The sequence below is a fragment of the Schistocerca americana genome, chromosome 1, assembly GCF_021461395.2.
Source record: "Schistocerca americana isolate TAMUIC-IGC-003095 chromosome 1, iqSchAmer2.1, whole genome shotgun sequence".
NCBI lineage: Eukaryota > Metazoa > Arthropoda > Insecta > Orthoptera > Acrididae > Schistocerca > Schistocerca americana.
In genome coordinates, this window is record NC_060119.1 from 513695973 (window position 1) to 513720274 (window position 24302).

At 39.1% G+C, this 24302-nt stretch overlaps 1 protein-coding gene across 2 annotated transcripts in view; it reads left to right on the forward strand.

Moving 5' to 3' along the window:
- Positions 1 to 23993, forward strand: part of LOC124605066 (ATP-dependent helicase brm-like) — a 231433-nt gene extending 207440 nt beyond the window's left edge. For both annotated transcript variants that reach the window (XM_047136532.1, XM_047136531.1), the window contains exons 23-26: positions 1507 to 1808; positions 8703 to 8829; positions 16389 to 16560; positions 23237 to 23993. In XM_047136532.1, coding sequence (XP_046992488.1) covers positions 1507 to 1808; positions 8703 to 8829; positions 16389 to 16560; positions 23237 to 23391 — 756 coding nt within the window. In that variant the 3' untranslated portion in view covers positions 23392 to 23993. The remainder of the gene's footprint in view (positions 1 to 1506; positions 1809 to 8702; positions 8830 to 16388; positions 16561 to 23236) is intronic.
- Positions 23994 to 24302: the final 309 nt, after the last annotated feature.

Genomic DNA, 24302 nt, shown 5'->3' on the forward strand with positions numbered 1-24302 from the left:
TGTGCTGAGGGGGGCTTTTATTATAACTGCACTGCTCACCAAATGCTAGAGCCTGCTGAGAGACAACGTTTTGGCCAACAGGAATTACTTATCGTCCAACTTTTTAAAAATTATTAAGTAAAAGAACTGACTTTTGCCCATCTTGCAGTCTGATATTTCAGTTGATAAAGAACTGAATTTCTTTTCATTACCCATCATACTTACTACGCTGCATCAAATTAAGTAAAACATTGTGTGAAATTTTAAAGAGTTCACAGAGGTAAAAATGCATTGCGTAAACTTTCGCATATGGTTGATTTTAGCTCAAACATTGCACTGAATAAAATATAGATAAGATATCGAAATTTTATTTAAAATTGGGGGATATGTCATTCTGTTGTCGAATTATTGGGTTTTATATCTGAAGGAGGGTCACATGCGATGTGCCCATTCACATCATTGTGCATCACGAATCATGTAGTCATAACATTCGTCACATCTCATAAATGATTCAAGATATCAAAACAAGATTTTTTGCAAATGATAGCACACAATAAGACACGTATTTGTATTATAAATACTCGACATCTTTTTATTCACAGAGATATGGAAGTAACTCGTCTGCAGGAGTGAGGTGAATAGCTCAGGATGCATTCAGACATCCATAGCACTGTAGGAAAACCCAAGTGATGCACTTTCACACATCTACAACACCTGGGGAACAATGTAGCTAGCTAATTGGCCATGCAGTGGCCAGTAATGGAAATGTGGGGAATCCAATTGGGTTGGCAGGCAAAATAGTTTGATTCTTCCAATACTACTCAGCTTCTGGTATCATTCCTGTGTAAATGAGAAAGATAAAATTTCATTAGTAACACCATGCACAGTGGCATACAAGTAATCATTCTTCTTATGCTCCCTCCATGAATGGAACAGGAAGAAGTGCTAATATCTGTTACAATAAAAAGTACTTATTTTAGGCAGTTCAATCCAAACATAAATAATATTTTTAGTTCAATTGAATGAGCCTGTAAAGGCCTCATCCTTGCCTATTGCTTCTGTGTTGTGCACAAATACCCAAGGTTCATTTGACTGTGTATGTTCTTATTCTTGTTTGCTAAAATAGATTGAGTTCAGAAAATATTGTTTGTGTGATTTGGAATTAGGTTTATTGCCTAATGCAGCCTCTCTGATTTCGGTTGTTCATTCTTTTTCCAGGACATTTTGTGTGAATGATGTGGTAATTCCTGATAAGTAGAGTTCAGCTGTCATCTTCCACACCACCTCCCCATTATTAGTGATTTAAAGCTGATCTCCTGTGTGGATCTACAGTTATTACTTTTACTGTAGTAATCATTCATTATATGCAGATGTTATTCATATAACATCAGTCAGTGTTTCTTATCTATGTGGCAGCTTCATTTTGCCCCTACAGATTAATAGTTAAATTAAATGAATATTTAAACAAATACAATAATAGGTATGAGTATTTGTTGAACATTTTAAACTAATTATTTATTTGAACAGGCAATTGAAGGTGAGGAAGAGGAACACGTGGATGGAGAAGATCCTCTACAGGAACAGTTAGAGCGACAGCATTCGTCGATAAAGAAGAAGACACGCAAAAGAAAGCATGTGGAAATACAGGAAATAGAGTCTGTGGAACGAGATGATGCAATTGCAGGACCGTCTCGAGAGGTTACACCAGTGATACACAAGAAACAGCGGCGCAGCCAACAGGGAGCAGATGCCTGTGACACTCCCCAGCAAGCTGCCTTGAGACAGTGCCTGCACAACATTCTCGGCATTGTCATGAACTACACAGATCGGTTAGTCAAAAACATTACTTTTGTCTTTGGAACAGGTCACAAAGTACTATACTCTGAATAGTTTGATTCTAGCAACTGGTATTTCAGCAAGTAAGTATTTAGAACACTGGCTGCTAGGTATCTAATGCCGCTGCTCTCAGAATAACAGCAAGTATCCAAAAGGCTTTAAATGACAGTTACTAATATCTTACTTGCAGTGGAGTCAGCAGCTGTGATACATTTCTTGAATGACATCAGTTTGCCACACTGGCTGCTATTGTATATTGTTAACTACTACTACTTAGTTTTGGTTGCATAGCCATTCTCAAGCGCAAAGTATAACTCTTCAACAAAATACTTGCATTACAGTCAACATAATTGTGTGATGCAGACAAGTACATTGACTAATCCAAGTACATGTGTTTGTGAGGTTATACTTTGCCCTTGAGAATGACTACAGAGCCAACATTCCGAAGTAAAAGGATGGTTTAATCCTGAAAACAACAGCCAGTGTGGCAAATTGATGTATTTCAAAAAATGAAAGCTATGTTGTAAAGCCCCACGGTATGCTGTTGATGCAGCAAGCAACTAAAGTGTATAGCTGGGTAGTTGGGCCAACTAAAAAGCGTGCATGCCATTGAAAGTATTAGTGTGTTGTTTTTCGGGGGAGGGGGGGGGGGGGGGGGGGGGAGTTGAATTGAATTGGGTACTTAGCACAAGTGACACATGGAATAGTCATTATTATTTTTGTTGCATTCAAGAACCATAAAAATTTGAAGAAGAAAAGAAGTCTTGTCATTAGTTAAAACAATTAGGAGAATACCATATCAACAAAAAAATGCATCAACCCTGCCTTATTGTTTCATGCCTTGTTCGTTTATGTAGATTCAGTTGGATGCAACAACCTGGGTGACCCATATGGCTATAATTAGTTTGAGAAGGCACCATTCTCACACCAAACAAATACTGTGTTTGTTTATGCTGTAAGTTTACTATGTTACTTTTGTTGACAGCAGCAGCAGCAGTGTACAAATAACAGTTATAATAGTAGTAATAATAATTTTGTAATAAAATACCTTTAGCTGTATGAAATTTGTAACTTAGCTGCATACTTCCTATGGTCTGACAACAGAAGTAAAGTTTTGGTCTTGTCTACCAACCACCATAATTGTCTTCTGCTATGTGTTGTCTGCTCTCAGTCATACAGGCCTTCCATTTACAGAGGTCTCTCTCGCCTTTCTTTCCTTGGGTTATTCTGTAGGTCCTGCTTTGAAACGTCTGCCTGTTAATACCACCTTGTACAACTTGTGGATTGTTGTTTGCCCTATTTTCATGTGACCTTGTACAATGTATTATACATTGTTGCTTTGTGAAAGAGTGCTCATTCATGTTATGCGTTGTGCTTTGCACAATTTTGTCGTTATTCTTCAAATTCATTAAAGCCCTCTTACAATGAAAACGTACTGCATTTTAACCGTAACTTCATTTGTGTGTGTCATTTCATCTGTTGCATGCATAGTCCCTCTCACTGACTGTCGGTGCCTTACATACAGTCCTCCACACCCAAGGAGCCAATGCTCAAGCTAGCACTTTTAGAGTGGTGACCCTTTTGACTTTCGTAGAACAAAGCCTGTGTCAGTACACTTTTTTGGGGCCTACTGTAACCTTGGGCTATGCTGATGGAGATTACTGGCACCGCCCCAAGACATGAGAGACCACTGTCTTCCCTCAAACTCATTATTACGAGGGCCGTTCAGAAAGTAACCTCCGGTTGATTTAAAAAAATACACCAAGTTAAATAAAAATATTTAAATATATACATCTTACAACTACATCTTTGCACTATTTTTCTACATAGTCTCCATAGCGATTGAGGCACTTATTGTATCTCTTCACAAGCTTTGAAATTCCTTCTGCATAAAAATCACCCGCTTGTGCCTGGAGCCAGCCTGTGACTGCATCTTTGAGCTCTTCGTCGTCATCAAACCGCTGTGACCCGAGCCATTTCTTCAAATGCATGAAGAGGCGATAATCACTTGGCGCCAGGTCTGGGCTGTAAGGTGGATGGTTGATAACGTCCCACTTGAAGGACTCAAGAAGAGCCGTTGTTCTGCGAGCAGATTGAGGACGGGCGTTATCGTGCAAAAAAACGATACCGGAAGTCAGCATACCACGGCGTTTGTTCTGTATAGCCCGTCGTAACTTTTTTATTGTTTCACAGTACACGTCTTGATTAATGGTCGTACCACGTTCCATGAATTCAACCAACAGCACCCCTTTGGCATCCCAAAACACCGTTGCCATCAGTTTTCTGGCAGAAAAATCTTGCGAGGCTTTTCTTGGTTTGGTAGGTGAATTTGAATGTGCCCACATCTTTGATTGTTCTTTTGTCTCAGGGTTCACGTACTTAATCCAGATTTCGTCACCGGTCACGATTCTGTTTAACAATGGTTCTCCTTCGTCCTCATAACGTGACAGAAAGTCTAATGCAGAGGCCATTCTTTGAGTTTTGTGGTGATCGGTAAGAATTTTGGGCACCCATCGTGCACAGAACTTACGGTAACCCAATCTTGCTGTCACTATCTCGTACAAGAGAGTCTTAGAAATCTGTGGAAAACCAGTAGACAACTCCGACATTGAGAAACGTCGATTTTCACGAACTTTTGCATCAACACTCTGAACGAGTTCGTCAGTCACCAATGATGGTCTACCACTCCTCTCTTCATCATGAACGTTTTCTCGTCCACTTTTAAATAAACGTACCCATTCACGAACAACTCCTTCACTCATAACTCTTGGTCCGTACATGGCACAAAGCTCACGATGAATAGCTGCTGCAGAATATCCTTTGGCTGTAAAAAACCTTATGACAGCACGCACTTCACATTTGGCGGGGTTTTCTATTGCAGCACACATTTCAAACTGCCACAAAAACTAAACTAGCGCAGGTACGACGTTCACTCGACCACGGCTTGATGCCGACTGACCTGTTGAGTGCGTGAACGCACAGATGGCGTCGCTACTCCCCCCACAACCCGCACTGTGACCAATCGGAGGTTACTTTCTGAACCGCCCTCGTAGTTGTACCACAACATTTCAAAATGTTTTGGCACCACAGTCACTAGTTTTGCAATGAACATATGGTGTACTTACATCTGTCCACTCCTGGAAGGAAGCACAGTTAATTCACCATACTCATTTTAACTGATAAGAAACCTTAAAGACTCACAATTGATTTTCTTGCAAAGATGATGAATATAAAACAGAATTATTAATGTAATCAAGTTCATTGACATTCAGAATCCCCATATATGCATATCTGTTAGAAATATATGCTTACAGTATAGTTTTCTCTGATGTCATCCGAACATAAACCATCACACCATGCCATGTCCTATCAAAAAGAATAATAAAAACAGAAAAAAACTAGTTTAAGCAGGTTTTAGGTTATAATCAGCTTTTGACCAAATAGGAAAAGACACTATTATTATTATTATTATTATTATTATTTTCGATTATTCCAATTTAAGAGAGCGTTTGAACTTGAATTCCTTTATGATGATTGTTTATGTTTTTTCTGAGCCCAAATTTTCTTCATGTGTTCACTGTGTTGTTTCTTTCGCTCCGCTGTCCATTTGCATCCTGGTGTCTTCTGTGTAGTGGTGTCAAATTTATGTTTTTTGATGATGTTCCTGAATTCAGTTCTATTTTCTGCATCGTTTACTGTTATGTGTGCTTGTCTGAGGTCCTCTTCAACTTCTTTTATCCATTTTGTTTTTCCCCTGCCTGAGTTGATGACTTTAAGAATTCGCTTTGAAATTCTGTTTTCATTCATCCTGTGGATATGTCCGTAGAACTGCATTCTTCTTTTCCTTATTGTATCTGTAATATTGTCTGTATATTTATATAATTCTGATGTTGGTCTCTTCTTCCAGATTCCTTGCTCTTGTATCGGGCCAAAAATTTTCCTGAGAATTTTCCTTTCTTGTTTCTCTATTTCTTTGATTTTAGTTTGCCCATCTATTTGTGTTGTTTCAGATGCATACAGTGCCTCCGGAAGTACGACAGTGTTGTAGTGCCTCAATTTTGCGTTAATGGATATGGACTTTTTGTTATAATGGTTCCACGTGAGTTTATATGCTTTCTGTAGTTTTTTTATTCTTTCCTCATTGGCCTTTAGGTTGATCCCTGATGGCTGGATGGTTTCTCCCAGGTACTTAAAATGTGGTACTTGTACGATTTTCCCATGGGTTGTCACAATAGGCAATTTGTCTTGTGGCACTCTTTCTATGTACTGGGTTTTCTCATATGAGATTTGCAGGCCAGTTCTTTGTGCAATTTCGTGTAACTTCTCTATGGCGTTAGTGGCTTCTTTTCTATTATTTGTGAGGACTGCAAGATCATCTGCAAAAGCTAAACACTTCACATTGAATCTATTATCTTTTCTAATGCCAATTTGGATTCCTTTGACTTCTTTTTCCCATGTCCTGATGATTTTTTTCAAGAATGATATTAAAGAGTAATGGTGAAAGTCCGTCACCCTGTCGCACTCCAGTTTGGATTACAAATGGTTCCGAGATATCCCCCATAAATTTAACCTTGGAGACTGTGTCAGTTAATGTTTCCTGAATGATTGCTCTTGTCTCTCTGTCAATGCTGAATTCTTCCAGCGTCTTGCAGAGCACTACTCTGTCTATTGAGTCGTAGGCCTTTTTAAAATCTACAGAAGTAACCACTGTGTTTCGGGTGTTTCTCATCTGGAGAATCATTTTCAGATTCCAGATCTGCTCTATGCATGATCGTCCCTTGCGAAAACCAGCCTGGTATTCTTCTATTTGTGGGTCAGCTTGTTCTTCTAATCTATTCATTATTATTATTATTATTATTATTATTACTATTAATACTACTACTATTTAGTGTTATTATTTAAAACATAGTATTGTTTTATTGTTGTACTATTTTCATCTCTTATTAAAAAGAGGACATATAGTTGTTATGTAAGAACTTTGTTATCCAGTACCATTCCCTGTTTGTTTCATGTGCCACATGGTTTGATTCTGTTTAAGTTGTGCCCTTCTACAAACTTAATATAATGCTCAGATAGTTTTTAAAATGCTTTCAGTTGCTTTCTGTGATGAGGCAGGAGACTCTTACTTTGTGGCTTAATCTTAGATTGTTTGGGACTTATTCCAAAACTATGCACAACAAGCCTAAAATATGTCATTTTTGTTCTCCTGCTTGGAGATATTGATAACTTAACAACCATTCCCTTTTGCTTCTGTTTTTACCATTCGCCTGTCTGTAAGCTTTCATATACAGTGAAGCCCCCGCTTTTACATTTTTCAAGGGACTCCAAAAAAATGGTGTAAAATGTGCGAAATAACATTTTAAGCTGTAAAAGTTATGTATAGGATACCCCCTTGCATTTTCGCACTTTGTACATGGTATATGTACATAACAGGTTCAAAAGACTTGTCAGGGACTTTTTTTTATTATCCAATAAAGGTTTATTATCTAATAAAAACCGCTGATGTAACAGGAATTGATAACTGTCTGGGAAGTAAAAACGTTTTGACTTAATTTCAGATATCATAATCAGTGTTTATTCATTATTTAAATAATGAAATACTGCACTAGTTACGTATTTTTTCATGCTTAACAATGAGTTTTGAGATATTTTTCTCGTTGTCAAGTGCAAATATGTACATAAGTATTTTGTGTGGTGTTTGCATATGTGTTATTATGCCTCTCAAGCACTGTAGTCATCTTTTTGAGGTTATCAGGTGCTGTGCATCCTCAGTTATGTAGAAAACCACGCACATGCAGACTATCACTCACACTGCTTGTGTAACATCACAAAAGATAGTTAAAAAATACTGCACTTGACAACGAGAATAAATTCTCAAAACACATTTTGCTCAATATGAAAAAAAAATTGTTACCGGTGATGCGTTTAAACGAAAAACATTCGAGTAATGTAGTGTGAATGATGGTGTCAACTAGTGCTACAATAGGGCAAATGCTAAAACATGCTAAATATGGTTTGACAAAGGCGTCACGATAATCACAACAATTACGAAACTGCATTTGCATGGTAGAGAGTTTGGAAATGTTTGTGAATGGTCATGATATCTTTATTCGAATGAACTTAGTTACTCCCATCAGCCATCACGCCAAGAAGTGCTTGGCAGCGGCGGTAGATAACAGCACAAATTTTTCCAACTTTTACACGTTTACTGGTTCAAATCCGCTAAGCACCCTGGTGTCAAGAAACTTAACTACATAATATTTTTAAACACTACTGGACGGCCAACATTGTGCCAGTGTCATTTTGTTTCTCGGCTTCCCCCCCCCCCCCCCCCCCCCCCCCCCCCCATGATGCGTAAATCATGGGAAAATTATAAATATGTTGAGACAAATTCAGGTGCAAATTAATATTGTGGTCATAGGAAATTTGATGGGAATGATAAAAAATGTCATAAACAGCAGGAAAATGTTAATTCCGGGAATGTAAAAGCAGGGTTATACTGTATGTCTTTGAATGTCACAGGTCTTCTGCCACTTTTGCATTGGTGGTTGTTGGTTGCATTAGATATTGCAGACATTCACTAAAAATTATATATTTATATGAAATGTTTGAAATTGATAGGACATGATTCACCATGTTTTCCCCGTCTTTGTGAAACTGTTGTAGTACTTTTAAATCTATCCTGCAATATTATTTTGGAATGTGACAGTCTTTTCATGCTGGTGAGCCAAAAGCCAATTATTAATTTATTCAGTGTGACTGCAGACATGTTTATAAAATTTACTGATGTTCTTATTTTATTTTTAATAGAAAGAAATTAGAGAGAGGCATGAATTATGCACCATAAGTTACACTTCAGCAACTTTTAATGACAACCTCTATTCCAGAAATGGGCGAAATATCAGTGAACCTTTTGTGAAATTACCATCAAAGAAAGAGTGCCCCCACTATTATGAAATAATAAAGCGGCCAGTAGACATCAAGAAATTGCTTCGAAAAATTGATCAAAACAAGGTAAATATAAATAATTTGTAATACGCTAAAACTGTGTTACGTACCAGGATTCAAATTCTGATACATCCTATTGAGAGGAGTGCTTTCCTAATCTTACAATATTAATTGTATTTGGGTATTTAGTGGAAAAATGTGAAGTTCATTATTGAATTGCATATCTATAGTGTTAGGCAACTTAATATGGTAAGTGTTCACAATTGCTGACTCATCTGTTTTTTGACAATGTTTGCCCAGTCAGACTCTTCCGATTTATTAGCAGGATCCTATTGTATAGATATTTGTTTATTTACTAGTATTATGAGGCTGTAATTTTTTTGCAGTGAAATTCTTGGATAATTGTTCCTAGTTTTTTGGCACATCAGATTTGTTTATGATAAAACCCCAGCTTGAATTGTTTGACTGGTAGCAACTGAATTCACATGCTGCAACAACTATTCGTTGTTTATTAACCTAGAACTAAACTCAGTATAGCTTTGAGAGAACGGAAGTCCACTATTGAGTACATTTGAATAGTCCATCTAGATTACTTGTAGTGGGTGCCCACAATGGTGAAATCCATAATTTTCAGTAGTGGTGATGAATCAGGAGGTACTATGCATGATCAGCAGCATTGTACCATGAGGCTGTTAACTCATGGGGCATCGAAAGGCAGGTCCTGGCGTGGGAGTAGCTGATGGATGTTCAGCAGCTCAAGGTCAGGGCAAAGGTTAAGACAGCACTGCGTGATAGGTAGCAGCAGTGTCAGGTGTTATGGTCAGTAGCATAGCCTTGAGGACAGCTGGCGGTTGTTCTGGAGCCCGGAGCAAAACTGGCAATTGAGGGGCTGAGGGCCAACTTAAGTACCCGTCAGCAGAGGAAGACAGGTGTGATGTGACATGGACACAAGACTGCCTGCAACTACAGTGCTGATTACTGTGACCTGCATGCGTAAACATTGTAGCGGCTGCGGGAGGCTTGGCGGCAAACGGCCCAGTGAATCTTTTGTTGAAAAGCAACCTCGCTACGTAACTTCAAAAAATGGATGACACTGTGCTGTCTATTATAATATCTTTTTGCAACCACTTTCAGTTTTAAACTATCTTCACAGCAAAGAAAATATTACATGTTTATCATTCGTCATACATTTCTTGAGATAAAGTTAACGAGAAATACATTAACTGTCGCTAATATCTAGAGACATTGTATAAATCAGCTTCAACAGCAGATGTGACCCAACGTAAAGCAGGAACTGTACTTAGCCTGCAAAGCACATCTGTGGACGTGATGGCCGAATATGCAGGACCCCTGCCCTGCATGTACTACACTTGTGCCCCCTTAAGAGAGATAGCACAATCATCTCAGCACCCAAGGGAGGAGGGACTTGGTGAGCACTGTAATACAATCAAAAATTATCCTAACTAAAGGACCACACTTCACCCACGTAGGGGAACAGCCACTGAGCTCCATAGTCAATGACGGGGAAAACCGGGCTTAGGCAGGGCTGGTGGCAAATGTTCAGCACAAGGTTCAGAAAAACATGATGGAATCAGCAGGATAGGTGGCGACGGTCATAGAGGAGGCTGTGGTGGTGATACCTGGTAACAGTGCCAAGAGAACTGACTACGGCGAGGCTGAATGTGGCTGTGGAAGTGCCCGAATGGACAGCCGCGGCACCACTCACTGAAATTGTTGAGACGGCTTCAGTGGCAGCGGTGGCTGGTAACTGCATCTTAAGTGCCAGCTGGAATAGAACTAGTAATGACTGGAGGGCCAGCTGGTGAGAGAGCGGGCATCAACGCCAATGGGACTGGCAATCAGATGACCAGCCACGACTAGGCCAATGACAACTGGACTGAAGCTGATGGGCCTTCGAAGAGAAGTTTGTGTCTGACATTGTCATGTGAGAGGGCTGGGTTGATACCAAAAGTATTTCTATCTGAGAACTCGGTGAACATTAAAGGGTGTGTTCTGCGATATGACAACATTGCAACAAACTTGATGGAAGGTAATCCACCTTGTAAATCACAAACTGCTGGACACCCCATCCGAACACAGGTCCTGATTGTGCCCACTCAGAACACTGTGGGAAAAACTGTAGTACCAGAGTGAGCAGAGAGATGCTCCATAGCAGATTCAGCATTGGCTGACCCTGGATGAAAGGCTTGAGGCAACAATGGCTCCAGTGAGCCACAGAAAGATGAGAAACTCGCTAAGGAACTACTGAAAACAACCCAGACCAACAACAGCAAGTGAGAGAATGCACATTGGACAGTACATGAACGGACCACTCAAACTATTCCGTAGACCAATAACTTTCATCTACCAAGAAACATGAAAACTAAATGGAAAAAAGAATGCCTACCGAAAGTGAGACAACTACACGAATGAGCTTAGATACAGAACCCAAGAAAGGAAGAGTCCACATCCAGTACATAGGTGGATGAGGTGTACTATAGTAGGATGTGAATACAGACTGTCACAACAGAATAACATGAATTTGCTGCCCCATCAAGACAGATGACACAAGCAGAAATGCATATGATTGAAAAACACATGAACAGTTGAGAAAGAACGAACCCTGCTCCAACGAAATGCGAAGACAGAAACACAGAAACACACATGTTGAAGACGTCTTGTCATCCCTGTCTGTCTGGCCAGTGCCACCCTCAGGAAGAGTGTCGGCCATGGCTGTATTGTCCAGGCAGAACACGACATGGCGTGGCAACAACAGTGTCAGTGTGGAGGAGGGTGACGGATGGGTAACAGGTGAGACGAGGACCTGGCACTGCAGCTGGTAAACCATGAGCAGGGGGCTGGAGTGCACGAATCTTGAGCAGGCACTCTAACGCCACTCTACCACGAGGGTGTGAGCTCATAGGCTGTCAAGATGCAGGCCCAGGCACAGGAGTGACTGACAGATGTCCAAGCAGCTGATGATCCCAGCAAATGTGTGAGATGGCACTTCTGATGGGTAGCAGCAGCAATCGTTGTGGTCTGAAGCATAGACGTGAGTGAGGGCGGCTAGCAGTTGGTCTAGAGCCCAGAGCAGAACTGGCTGTTGAGAGGCTGAGCAGCGACCTAAGTACTCATCAGCAGAGGAATACAGGCTCAGTGTACAGGACTGCATGGACACAAATAGAAAGTTTTCAATAGTTGTTTGTGTGCTTCTCAACTACTCAATGCCTCTACTACACTCAGTGAGTTATGACATTCACTGCTAAAAGATATGATTATAGTTGATGAAATGAAAATCTTATCCTTTGTATCTACCTACTGGAATTTGGTCATCAAAGAAGCCACTGTGCTAGAACTATAACAACAACTTCAACCAAAATAGTCCCTGCTCCCTTAATGGTGCATAAAAATGGGCGCTATGTTGAAAGGCTACTAATGTTTCTTCCACATGCCGTCAGAGACTGTCTTGATTTCCGTGATGTAGTAATGAGAGCTAACTCCTGACAGTGACAACAAAAAAGGAAGTTGTTGACAACTTGAGTAAACACACAAGTCAGATGCCACAAGAAAACCAAGAAACATTTACCCATTTATTAGTACAAGTCTAGAAAAATTTTAGTTTGGTATGAAACCTTCTGTGGGCGTCACCACCACTTCAGTGTTTACGCTCACATCTACAGACAGTGATTACACACTGCTAGGAGAGGGGAGTGTGACAGTCTCAAGGACAATGTAGCCTAGTCTGGCTTCATCTGCCAGAGACTGTGTTCATGTGTGTGTCAGTTGTGTGTGTGTGTGTGTGTGTGTGTGTGTGTGTGTGTGTGTGTGTGTTGTCTATTTTTGACAAAGGCCTTGTTGGCCAGAAGCTTATTGCATTACAGTCTTTTTGTTGTGCCTATCTGCAACTCAGCATCTCTGCTATATGGTGAGCAGAACTATCCTTTTCATAATATTGTTATATTCCATCCTGGATTTTCCATTGTTGGACAACCTCACTTATTGACGTGTGAGGGGCACACACAGTTCATCATTGTAGAAGTATATGATAAAAATTCAGATCAGTCTCATCAGTAAGCACTGTACCCCCGTCTGTAGGCAACTCGTATGTATCCTCACATGCAGATGATAATAAAGGTGTCCTGATGGCATCCTGCAATAGATTTTCCCAAGCATGTTGTGCCTTTTCTTGCAATTTTGTGATGGCTCTTACAGGCCATGGGGAACGAGTAAGTTCCCACTTTGTCATGTTCCATGCGTGTTCAGTTTGCCGGGAGATCTGGTGATGTTGATGACCAGGGAAGTTGTAGTACACCACGAAGAGCGTGTTGCATCGCAGCAGCCATATGTGGATGTGCTTTGTCCTGCTGAAAAAGCCCATCACTTCCCTCTCGAAGAAATGGCGGTAGCCTGAGGATAACTGCCTGGCCAATGTAGCAGTCTCTGGTTGCTTTACCCTGCAGAAACACCATAACCGACTGCATGTTGTAACTGATGCCCCCACCCCTTACACAAAAACACACACACACACAAACCAAAGTCTGGGGTGGGACCTGTATGTTGTGGGTAAATGCATTCTGGAATAGGCAGCTCATGGGGATCATCCATACACATGTATATCCTGCCCTCATCAGTGAAGACAGCAGAGTGCCATTCCGCTCACCAGTCAGCTCTTTCACAACACTGGAGTACCCACACTTGACAGGGTCATGGTGTCAGTGATAGCCAGGTCAGAGACACGTGATCCCAATCCTGCTGTAAGCAGGCATACAAAATTCTTGGAAATATGTTGCATATGTGAAGCGAAGAGCACTGGTTGGCCACACACATTTGATGAAAATTTTGAGCATATTTGGGATGCATTCACATGGAGCCCTTGGAAGTCCACAATATGAGCTGGCCAGGAGTTTCAACTTTCTCAAACAATAGTGTGGTGTGTTCTGAAATGACGCTTGCATATGAAGCCTTATAAGTTACAGTTGCTGCAGCAGTTCTCCCGGTGACCTTAACACAAAGTACAACTTCTGCATTTCAGTACTCCAGGATATGGCAGAGGACACTTTTTCTGACTGACTCACCATTTGGGCAAATCAACATATCCACTGTTAGATAAAGTAAACTGCCATAATGTAAGAATTTTTTTGGGGGGGGGGGGGGAGGGGGGGGGGGGTCACAAAATCCAGCATTGTGGTCAAACGTGAAAGAGCCTCACTGAAACTGAATGTGTTTAATGCATTTATGTTCACAAAGTGTATGGAATTTTCTTTTAATGGAGGAAACTGTGAGAGAAATGTCATACCTGGACATGTTGCAAAATTGGTTCTTTACTCAGCACCATGAAGATTCCAATGATTTCATTTTCATGCATGAATGTCTCACTTTCTCCTTGAGGTGTTACAGGGACCTGTTGTTTCTCATGTAAAATGAAATGGAGTGCCAGGGTTGCCACAAGTTTCTCTAAGTGAAATTCCCTGATTTCCAGACAAGTTTTAGCAGTTTTCCCTGACAAATTTTGAGATATCAAGAGTAAGACGATCTGTCTTTGCAGCTACGGTACAAGAAACAATAGTGCAATTGAGGAAATATCTAAAAAAAAACTTGCAAGCAGATGGCGTTTCCTGGCGTGAGCAAAAATCTTAAGTACTAACATCAATATCTTTTGTAATGAACTGTTTTTATACAGAGAAAGCAAGCCAAATGGTATATGTGTTTCATGAAGGCCACTGATGTTATTTTATTTCAATAAAACGAAACACATTTGGTGATAAAAATGCGCATTTCCTTGGAGTTGCAAGACAGATTTAAAATACCTGCGTTGATATCAGAAATAACCTCAGAAAAAAGTAGGCCTCTTGAAAGAAGTGTATAAGGAGGGGAAGAATTGTGTAAACCAACACTGTAGGTAAGCGCCAATAAAATATTGGTTCTAGTATGTTCATTATTGTCGGTTATTGCCACTGTGTTATGTCTATTATTTTACAGGTATTGTGTGATTTTTCTTTTTAGAAATATGCGAGTACATAGTGTACAAACCGCCAGCAACTGACACAATTTTCTTCTTCTTATCGTCTATACTTTCTAACATATAAACTACATTTGAAGTGCCAAATTTGCTAGAACAAATAAAATGTTTATAAAGCACCACACTGCACAAAGTACTTGCAGTGAGACAGTCACAGTTCCTGAAATTTATCACCCATGTTCTCTGCCTGCTGAGGAGCACTGCAGTCCTGGGTCCATGGATAAAACATGAAAATTTGTTGCATTACGTCACACATAAACAGACCCGGCCTGCAGGCAGATCGGTGAGACTAGATCCAAAGGCAGAGCCTGCATATTAGTGGGATCCGAATGGCTTCAAATCGGCAGGCCCAATCCATTACAGATACCCACAGAGACAGCCTCCAGTTTTTGCCCATCATGGAAATCCACTCGTGTTGCCAGCTATTCATGAGCCACAGACAGCATGTTAATGAATTGAGACATCGGTGATCAATCCATGCAACAGATAACTTGTTCAAATACTCTGAGGGCCAATTTATAACGAGGATCGGTAGCAGCTCGCCATAAAGGTGCAGACAGGCACATAGAAAAGACAATCACACTCTTACAATTACATTTTCAGCCTCAGATTTTGTCAGAAAATGAGAGCACAAATACATTCACACAGTCACTCGGACACAACTCATGCGCACATGACCGCTGTCTCCAGCTCCTGCATCTTCGGTCTCTGAAAATCAGATCCAAATAAACCACTCTCATGCCTCCCTGCCTCTCCTCAGCAGCTGCTAGGCTAGTGGCAAGAAGTGGTGGCAGCCGTGACTGCAAGATTAGGGGAGTGATTGGAATGAAAGAAGCAATAGGAATGAGGGACTAGAGAAGCAGTGCACGTACTCAGCTGCACCGAGCCAGCAAGGATGCATAACACCTCAATAAACTAACCATTTCATCTACTGAGACAGAAATGAGATTTTTCCAGTGTTTTTTCAAATTTCCATTATTTCCAGAGCCTGTGGGAACCCTGACTTCTGTTTCAGTGTTTCTTGATCAACACATAGTGCTAATGTTGGATGTGTGATATAGTGTCCATGGAATGTAGAACTTTGAACCTTCCTCTGTGCAGTGAAATGTAAAATGTTTTTCTGTCTTTCATAGTTTATCTTCAATAACCAGTTGAAATCTGTTCTTTATTTTTCAATTTCACCATATGTCTAGGATTTGATGGGATATTTGTTGCATCTTGCATAAAAAAATGAGTGTCTGTTCTCTATCTTCAACCAATAAAATCAAATCTATTAGAAGCAAAGTTCTCTGAAAACACCATTTGCACAAAACATAGTTGGTAAATGTAGTAAGTAATACTGACCTTGTTCACTTGAAAGATAAGTTCAATAATATAGACATGGGGAAAATTGATGTATCATTTATTGACCAGCACCATTAATAGCTGCAGTTCCTTTTTTGCTCATTCTAATTTCCTGTCCAGTATTGTGGAAGAGGTGACTTTAAAATTCACAGGACTGGTACTTTCGTGGTAAATATGCTCAAAGTGTTGTTGTCTTTGTATATGTTTTATACAGATATTTATCTTGATGATTAACTCTACTATGTCCCCATTTTTAACATAGTACAGTACTGTCGATGACCTGGAGAGAGACTTCAATTTGATGTGCCGCAATGCACGAAAATACAATGAAGAATCATCTTTGTTGCATGAAGACTCTATTGTACTGGAAAGTGTGTTCTCAACAGCGAGGCAGCAGGTGGAGTTAGAAGTACCATCCTGTGATTCTGATGCAGGTAAGTGCTTTTGATGTTCAAGCTCACTTATTAAGTTGACTTCTTAAGAATTTACTTTGAGGACCTACTGATAAAATCCAGTGAGCATCTTTACGCTGCTCTTTCAAATATTGTTGCAACCAAATTAAAAACGGACAGTTGCCTCATACTCAATTTAAAATTTAAGCCACATTGCCAGTCTCTCTCCCTCTCTCTCTCTCTCTCTCTCTCTCTCTCTCTCTGTGTGTGTGTGTGTGTGTGTGTGTGTGTGTGTGTGTGTGTGTTGACACTGACAGATAACATCCATATTGTTCAATGTTAGAGTGTGATATTATATAAAATAAGTATGTTGCAAACTACACTGTTGTCCAAAATTAAAGCAACAAACCACTACTTTACCGTTCTGTGTCTAATTCACGATACAATCATACAAACTGTCAGCATATATCCATGCAATTGTGTTCTGCACAGAAGGTAGCATTCCAGTCGATTGGCAACCATGCCAACGATGACGTCAGGGCACCAATCAAATGAGGTAGTGTTTGCCGGGTAGTCCTTATCCGCAACTGCTGTGTACACAGTTACAAATGGTGCAGTAAGGCACAGAGAAGCAGCCTACCAGACACTCTGCAGTGGAGGACCATAGGAAGAATGTGAGCAGGAGAATTGCAAACTGATGTGGCCCAGTGGCTTAATGTGAATCATTCTGTTGTTTCTCAGATGCGGTGACAGTTTATAGAGACCGAAACTGTATCCCAAAGACCAGGACAGGACGGACCATTTGACATCAGAAAGAGAGGACTTTTATTTAGTTGTGAGGGCACGACAGTACCGCTTTAGTAGTGTGTCGGCAACTGGCATCTGACCCCACAGCATCCACTGAGCATGTCGTAATGGGGCAAACAGTGTGCAGAAGGCTTAAAAACATTGGCCTTTATTGTTTACATGTTTACCTCTAACACATCTTCACAGAAGGGAACTTCTAGAGTGGAGTCGTTGACATGCCACCTGGACGGTCGAAAAGTGAGCCAATGTTCTTTTTGCGGATGAGTCCCGATTTGGTCCGGCGAATGATTCTCAATGGATTCACATCTGGAGGGAACATGGAACTCGATCTCAGGACCCAAAGAGTGTGGAAAGAGACCAACATCAAGGAGGACCCTAATGATGTGGGCAGCGATTATGTTAACCACGAACACCCCATCACGAAATTGTACAGATGAACTGGCAAGGTTTAACTGCTATCAGGTATTGAGACAAGATTTTGGGACCTATGTGCAGTTGTTGCCAGGTGCTGTGGGCCCAGACTTCGTATTGATGGACGATAATGCTCAACCTTATAGAGTATGTGTGGTTGATGTTTTATTGGAAACAGAAGATATTGCATGCATGGCATGGCTTTCTTGCTCTCCCGATTTGAATCCAATAGAGTATGTCTGGGATACACTAGGGAGAATGATGGAATTACATTAAGAAGAGGGCGATTACTTATCCTACCCCTCATGTTTACTTCAACAGGCAGTCCATGTGTGGGGTGAATTTAATTCCACCCTGTCCTCACCTCTCTGGGGAGCATTGTTGTACATAGTTGAGCTAATAACCCCTAGTCCCTACATCTTTTTATGACAGCGCTTTAAAAAGATAAAACTATATTAAACTTAATTAAAACATATTTGCTACTGGAACCCAGGAAGTACCCAATCTTGTACTGTTGTTGGGTAAAAAAATTGGAAATTTGTGGTAAGGTCTTATGAGACGAAACTGCTGAGGTCATCGGTCCCTAAGCCTACACACTACTTAATCTAACTTCAGCTAACTTACGCTATGGACAACACACATGCCCATGCCTGAGGGAAGACTCGAAACTGCAACGGGGGGAGCCGCACTGTTGGTTAAAAGCGCAAATGGAAAATTGTCACGTGAGTTTACTAAATGCAGACCCTGACAGCTCCTGCCAGATGATAATATGCTGATCTTTCCAATAAAATGACAGAAAATATGGTTGTAGAACAAAAGTATATGTTGGTGGTAAATTATGGACATGCTGGATGTTGGGTATGTTAATTGTATATAGTGATGTGGGCACTGAGTATATGTCAAATAATATGGTGCATAACTAACAGAGAAGGAAAACAGTATTTCCTTTTTGATAAGAGCGTGGAGTATGTGTAACTAATTACCTTCTAACCATCAAAGAAGTTCTGATAGTCTTAGGCAAGAACCTTTCCTCTGAAATAGGATATTTTTCTTCCCCCCCCCCCCCCCCCCCCCCCAATGCTCCAGTGGCAGTGTTAGTGTGTGCACTCAGATTTCTGAATCATTGGAAAGGTTCACACTTACTATGTTACTCTACAAAGCTATTAAACAAGAAAATACATATGTGTGAATTATGGGATTATGAACATGTATTCCAAGGCATGATATTGTCTTTTAATGAATACACATAAGCTACTTTAGTAGATTTTCTGAAGGAATTTATTTTGGTTGTTTTTTAACTAACATCTCTTTCAGAAGTATTAATTGTATGGTGCATATAAGCTTAGTTGCAGCCCTGATTTACAATCCTGGAAAGAACTGTTGGTTATATAATTACTGGTGCTTGTCTCAACGTGCAGTGCAATTGTAGTGGGCTCTCTTGTATGGTGTAGTTAAAGTCAGCAACTTTTTAAGCCTTTGAGCCCAACCAATATGATGAAAAAAAAATAAAAATTTTCACATAATCTTTGTCATCGTAATAAGCAATGAATACAAAAAGAAATTGGCAAAAAGTAAATACTCAGTTATTTAAGGATATTGTTTTCATAGACACGACCTCCATCTCAAAACTTCCATGACCACACAATGCCTAAAATAAATTGTAGCCCTGAATAACAAGCAAAAATGGGCCCAAAATTTTAAAAAAATTGTATCAAAGTTATACTGCCAAAGTCATTTTAAAACCATTCATAAAGGCAGTAGTACAAACTCAAATTTATGTTACAATAATGTTAGATGTATTTCACATAGAACGACCTCTGTGCCAACTGTTACTTTGAATGCTATAGGTGACTACTGCTGTGTACTACATTCATAGTAGAAGTACCTCATTGTACCACTAGATGTCTCTGTCTTGCAACAGCATTGGAGGTTTGATGCTAAAACCTTGGTAACATCCCCCACCCCCCACCCCAAAAAAAAGAGAGGGAGAGAGAAAGAGAGAGAAATTGTGGTTTTGGGCTGAAACCAGTGGTACTCAGAGGGTTAAACAAATCCTCAGAGTAATGTTAGTTTGTATTTTAGTCATTACATTAGTCTTATGCCACTTTTCTCTAGCCTAAAATGGTTTCCACGTTCCATGCATTTGCTAATCAAAATGTTTACGTAAAATAAAGAAGTGTATATGAACAATATATGGTTATAAACACCAACAAATATTTATTGGCTGGATGCTGATGGCATTTTTACACAATCGATGGATTTCCTCATTACATTAATACTTGTTCCACAGATCATGAATACGACAATTTGTAATTATATGGAACTTGTCAATTTAACATAAGGGGGGGGGGGGGGGAGTTACTACTTCATATCTTAAAAAATATTCTTTTGAGTAGAAGTAGTTGTCATTCAGAAATTCTTTTAATTTATTTTTAAATGTTGGTTGGCTATCTGTCAGACTTTTAAAGCTATTTGGAAGATGAGCAAAGATTTTTGTGCCTGGGTAATTCACTCCTTTCTGTGCCAAAGTCTAATTTAACCCAGAATAGTGAAGATCATCCTTTCTTCTATTGTTGTATCTATACATTTCTCTATTATTTTTGAACTGGGATGGGTTGTTAATAATAAATTTCATAAGTGATTGTATGTTTTCAGCACATGAATTGTTGTTTCGTCCAATCATTTATTTATGCAATACCTTTCTGATTTCATACTCCAAAGTAGGTACTAATATTTTTGAAATACATAATATTGGTTGTGTAAGAAAAAGGGGAGGGGGGGACATAATACTAAAAACAACAACTTGTACAATATCCACACTGAGACAGCAACATACAATTTCACTATCCACATAATAGAGTCTTTAAATAGTAAAATGTCACCAGTAGGAATATTCTGTGACTTATCCAAGGCATTTGAATGTTTGAACCATGACATTGTGTTAGAGAAATAACAATTATATGGTATAAATGGAACAGCATACGAGTGGTTTAAGTCATATCTACAGAACAGGAAGCAAAAAGTCTCTTTACATGCTTCAAGTGATTCAAAGGAGTTTGCCACTTCATCTAACTGGGGTGAAATTACATTAAGTGTTCCACAAGGTTCGATCATGGGTCCCCTCCTGTTCTTGATATATGCGAATGACCTCCCTTCATATGTGAAACAAGATGCTGAACTGACACTGTTTGCTGATGATACAAGCATAATTATTAATCCAGTAAAAGAAAGTCCAATAGAAATTGATACAAATAAGGTCTTTGCAAAAGTTATTAATTGGTTTTCTGCGAATGGGCTTGCTCTGAACTTTGAAAAAACACAGTACATCCAATTTTCTGCTTTAAAAAGTATAATTCCGTCAATAAACATAACACATCAAAAGAAGTCAGTAGCCAGGGTAGAGCATACTAAGTTTTTGGGTGTACATATAGATGAGAAGCTTAATTGGAAAAGTCATATTTTGGATCTCCTAAAGCGACTTGGTTCAGCAACTTTTGCAATCAGAATAATTGCCAATTTTGAGGATGTAGAAATTAGTAAGCTAACATACTTTGCATACTTCCACTCTCTGATGTCATACAGAAAATATTCTGGGGCAACTCAACACTTAGGCAAAAGGTATTCACTGCTCAAAAGAAAGTAGTTGGAATAATGTGTGGGGTTCATAGTCGCACATCTTGTAGGCATCTGTTTAAAATGTTAGGAATCCTTACAACTGCTTCACAGTACATTTACTCAGTAATGAAATTTTTTCTCAACAACATGGACCAGTTTAAAATCAACAGCGACATTCATGACTACTATACCAGAAAAAAGAAAGACCTACACTATCCTTTACTTAACCTATCTGTGGCACAGAATGGGGTAAAATATGCTGCAATAAAACTTTTTGATAAATTACCGGATGAAGTAAAATGTCTGACAGACAGCAGTAATAGTTTCAAAAACAAATTGAAATCATACCTCCTAGACAACTCCTTCTATACCATAGATGAATTCTTGAATATGAGTAAATAAATCTGGAGATATAATATATGCATTTTGTGCCATTTAAGGGAATGGGATAGATATAGAAATATTTAGGTATAACACTATAATGTAAACAAAAAAACTTGTTTCCTGTACACATTTCTTGTGCATTTAACACGTTCCACATCATAGCGGTTTTTCCATGCTATTGATCTATGGAACACGTAACTAACTAACTTAATGCATTTTCCACCAAATACCTTATTACATGAGTATAAGATGAGCCTGATTATAAGATGACTCCCCTTTTTTCTTAAGACAATTTTTGAGAAAAGTTTATTTTTAACATATTCCGGCTAATTAAAATTAGAAACTGTTTTATTGACATAAAATATCTGTCTAAAAAGTTAATATTATACTTCTTCTAAATGTATGTCAGTTATTGATTGTCTACATCATGATAACACAAGTCAAAATAAAATAAATGAAAAGAAATCGTTTGCATTGCAGTGGAGTGTGCGCTGATATGAAACTTCATGACAAATAAAACTGCCTTTGCCTTTCACAGGCAAGTGCTCTACCTTCTGAGCTACCCAAGCACGACTCACAACCCGCCTTCATAGCTTCAATTATGCCAGTACCTCATCTCCTACTTTCCAAACTTCACAGAAGCTCTCATGCAAACCTTGCAGAACTTGCACTCCTGGAAGAAAGGATATTGTAGAGACGTGGCTTAGCCACAGCCTCTGGAAATATCCCCCAGGCTGTGGCTAAGCCATGTCTCCGCAATATCCTGCTTTTTTTTCCAAATATGTAGCGACTTCTGAGTTTCTGGTTACCGTGGGAACATATTGGATTTCGCTTGTATCCTGACAGATTTCACTTGCATACACTGACATGAGAATGTTCAATGTCTCTTGTTTCCAAAAATATCATCTGCCCGCCCCTCTGTCATTGCTTGTATGGAGCCAGGAGCTGATACACCAATACAGGTTTGTAAGATGATAGAATTTACAGCTGTTTCCACCTGGGTTTCAAAAAAATTGTCAAATTTTCAGCAGAGCAATAGATTGTTGTATTGGCTAGTTAATAATTCCTCATGTATCCCTTGCACTAGAGCCGCACAAGTCATGGTTGTGCGAACAAAGTCAATAATGTATCAAGCCTGTTCAAATACGAGTATCATTTGACCAACCTGCCCTTCCAAATTCTTCAAAATAAATTTGCACATGATCTCAATAGCCAAAGCTTCATCTGTAAATGTATTTTTCAAATGATGAATTTGGGAAAAAAATTGTCTTATAATTGGGTAAATACAGTAATCCTACGTTAACAGAGCCTTGAAGCTCATTGTTAAAGTAAACACTTTGGATGTAAATAATTATGGCACTGGCACTCTTCAAAGGGCTACATACAGTCCTATTTCCTTTTAGACACACTGTAGAACAATTAATTGCTGCAGTAGCCATTTTAAAATGAGCAGTTTCATATTGCTGCAAGAGCCTAATTCAATTCTTATACTTCTTTTCAGTGGCTACAGAAGAAGTAGAAACTACAGAAGCTGCCACAGAGGGAGTGAAAGTACATATCAGACTGAAAACTGGTCGCAAAAGTCATAAAAAATTAGCAAGGAGACTTCATCATGAAAGTGAAGAAGAAGCTGATGATGGTCCCCCTTTATCTTAACTTAACAATAGAGGATACTGACCAGTGAGATTTTTATAATTTCTGCCAGCACTGCATTCATTTAACTTGAAAACTATTATTAAACATGAATGTAACATGTTATTATTGCTTGGTGTGTTGCCATCCTCAGTTTACATTGTCTATTTATAGATGTTTGTCATATGGAACTTTACATAGCTTTCAGTAATTTCAGTGCTTAATTTTGACATAAGCATGAAAAAAAACCATCATTTGCCAATCTACTGTAGCAAATACTCAAGTTATCTTTTTACATCACTGCAATTGATATTTGTTGCATTGTATCAAGTAGAACAAAAAAGTGTCAGAAATTGCAAATATCATTTACTTTCCTTGAAGAATCACTAAATCATGCTTCATACAATGTTGCTTTAGTGTTTGCCTCAAATATAATGTTAATTCTGTCATACTTCACAAATTTCACACGTTACCTGATATCTATAATACAGGCAGAGTTCTTTGGTAGAATAATTTGAAATATTGACATTCTAGACTGTGAGAACAGTCCCCTGTGCTGTATGTTTCCTGGTGAAATATGTGCATCCTACCATATTAATTCAATAAATGTGATAAATTCTTGTTCATTTTTGTTTCAATATATTGTAAAAAATATGCAGTTTTATGAATCGTGGAAAAAATTTGTACGGTGTCAAAAGAACTCATTTTCCAAGTCTAATATGGTCTATCACTTAGCCCACAAAAATTGTGTGTTTGTTGTTCGTGCATCCATTCTCTTCTGCTACCTAATGTAATTTGTGAAAGAGGAACTTCCTTTGTTGATAATTACTTTCAATTTTACTCAATAATAATATGAAATTTTATTTCATAAGGTGATACCAATGTCTTTCAAATTATATTAGTTAAAACTCAGTAAACATTACCAGATGAGGAGC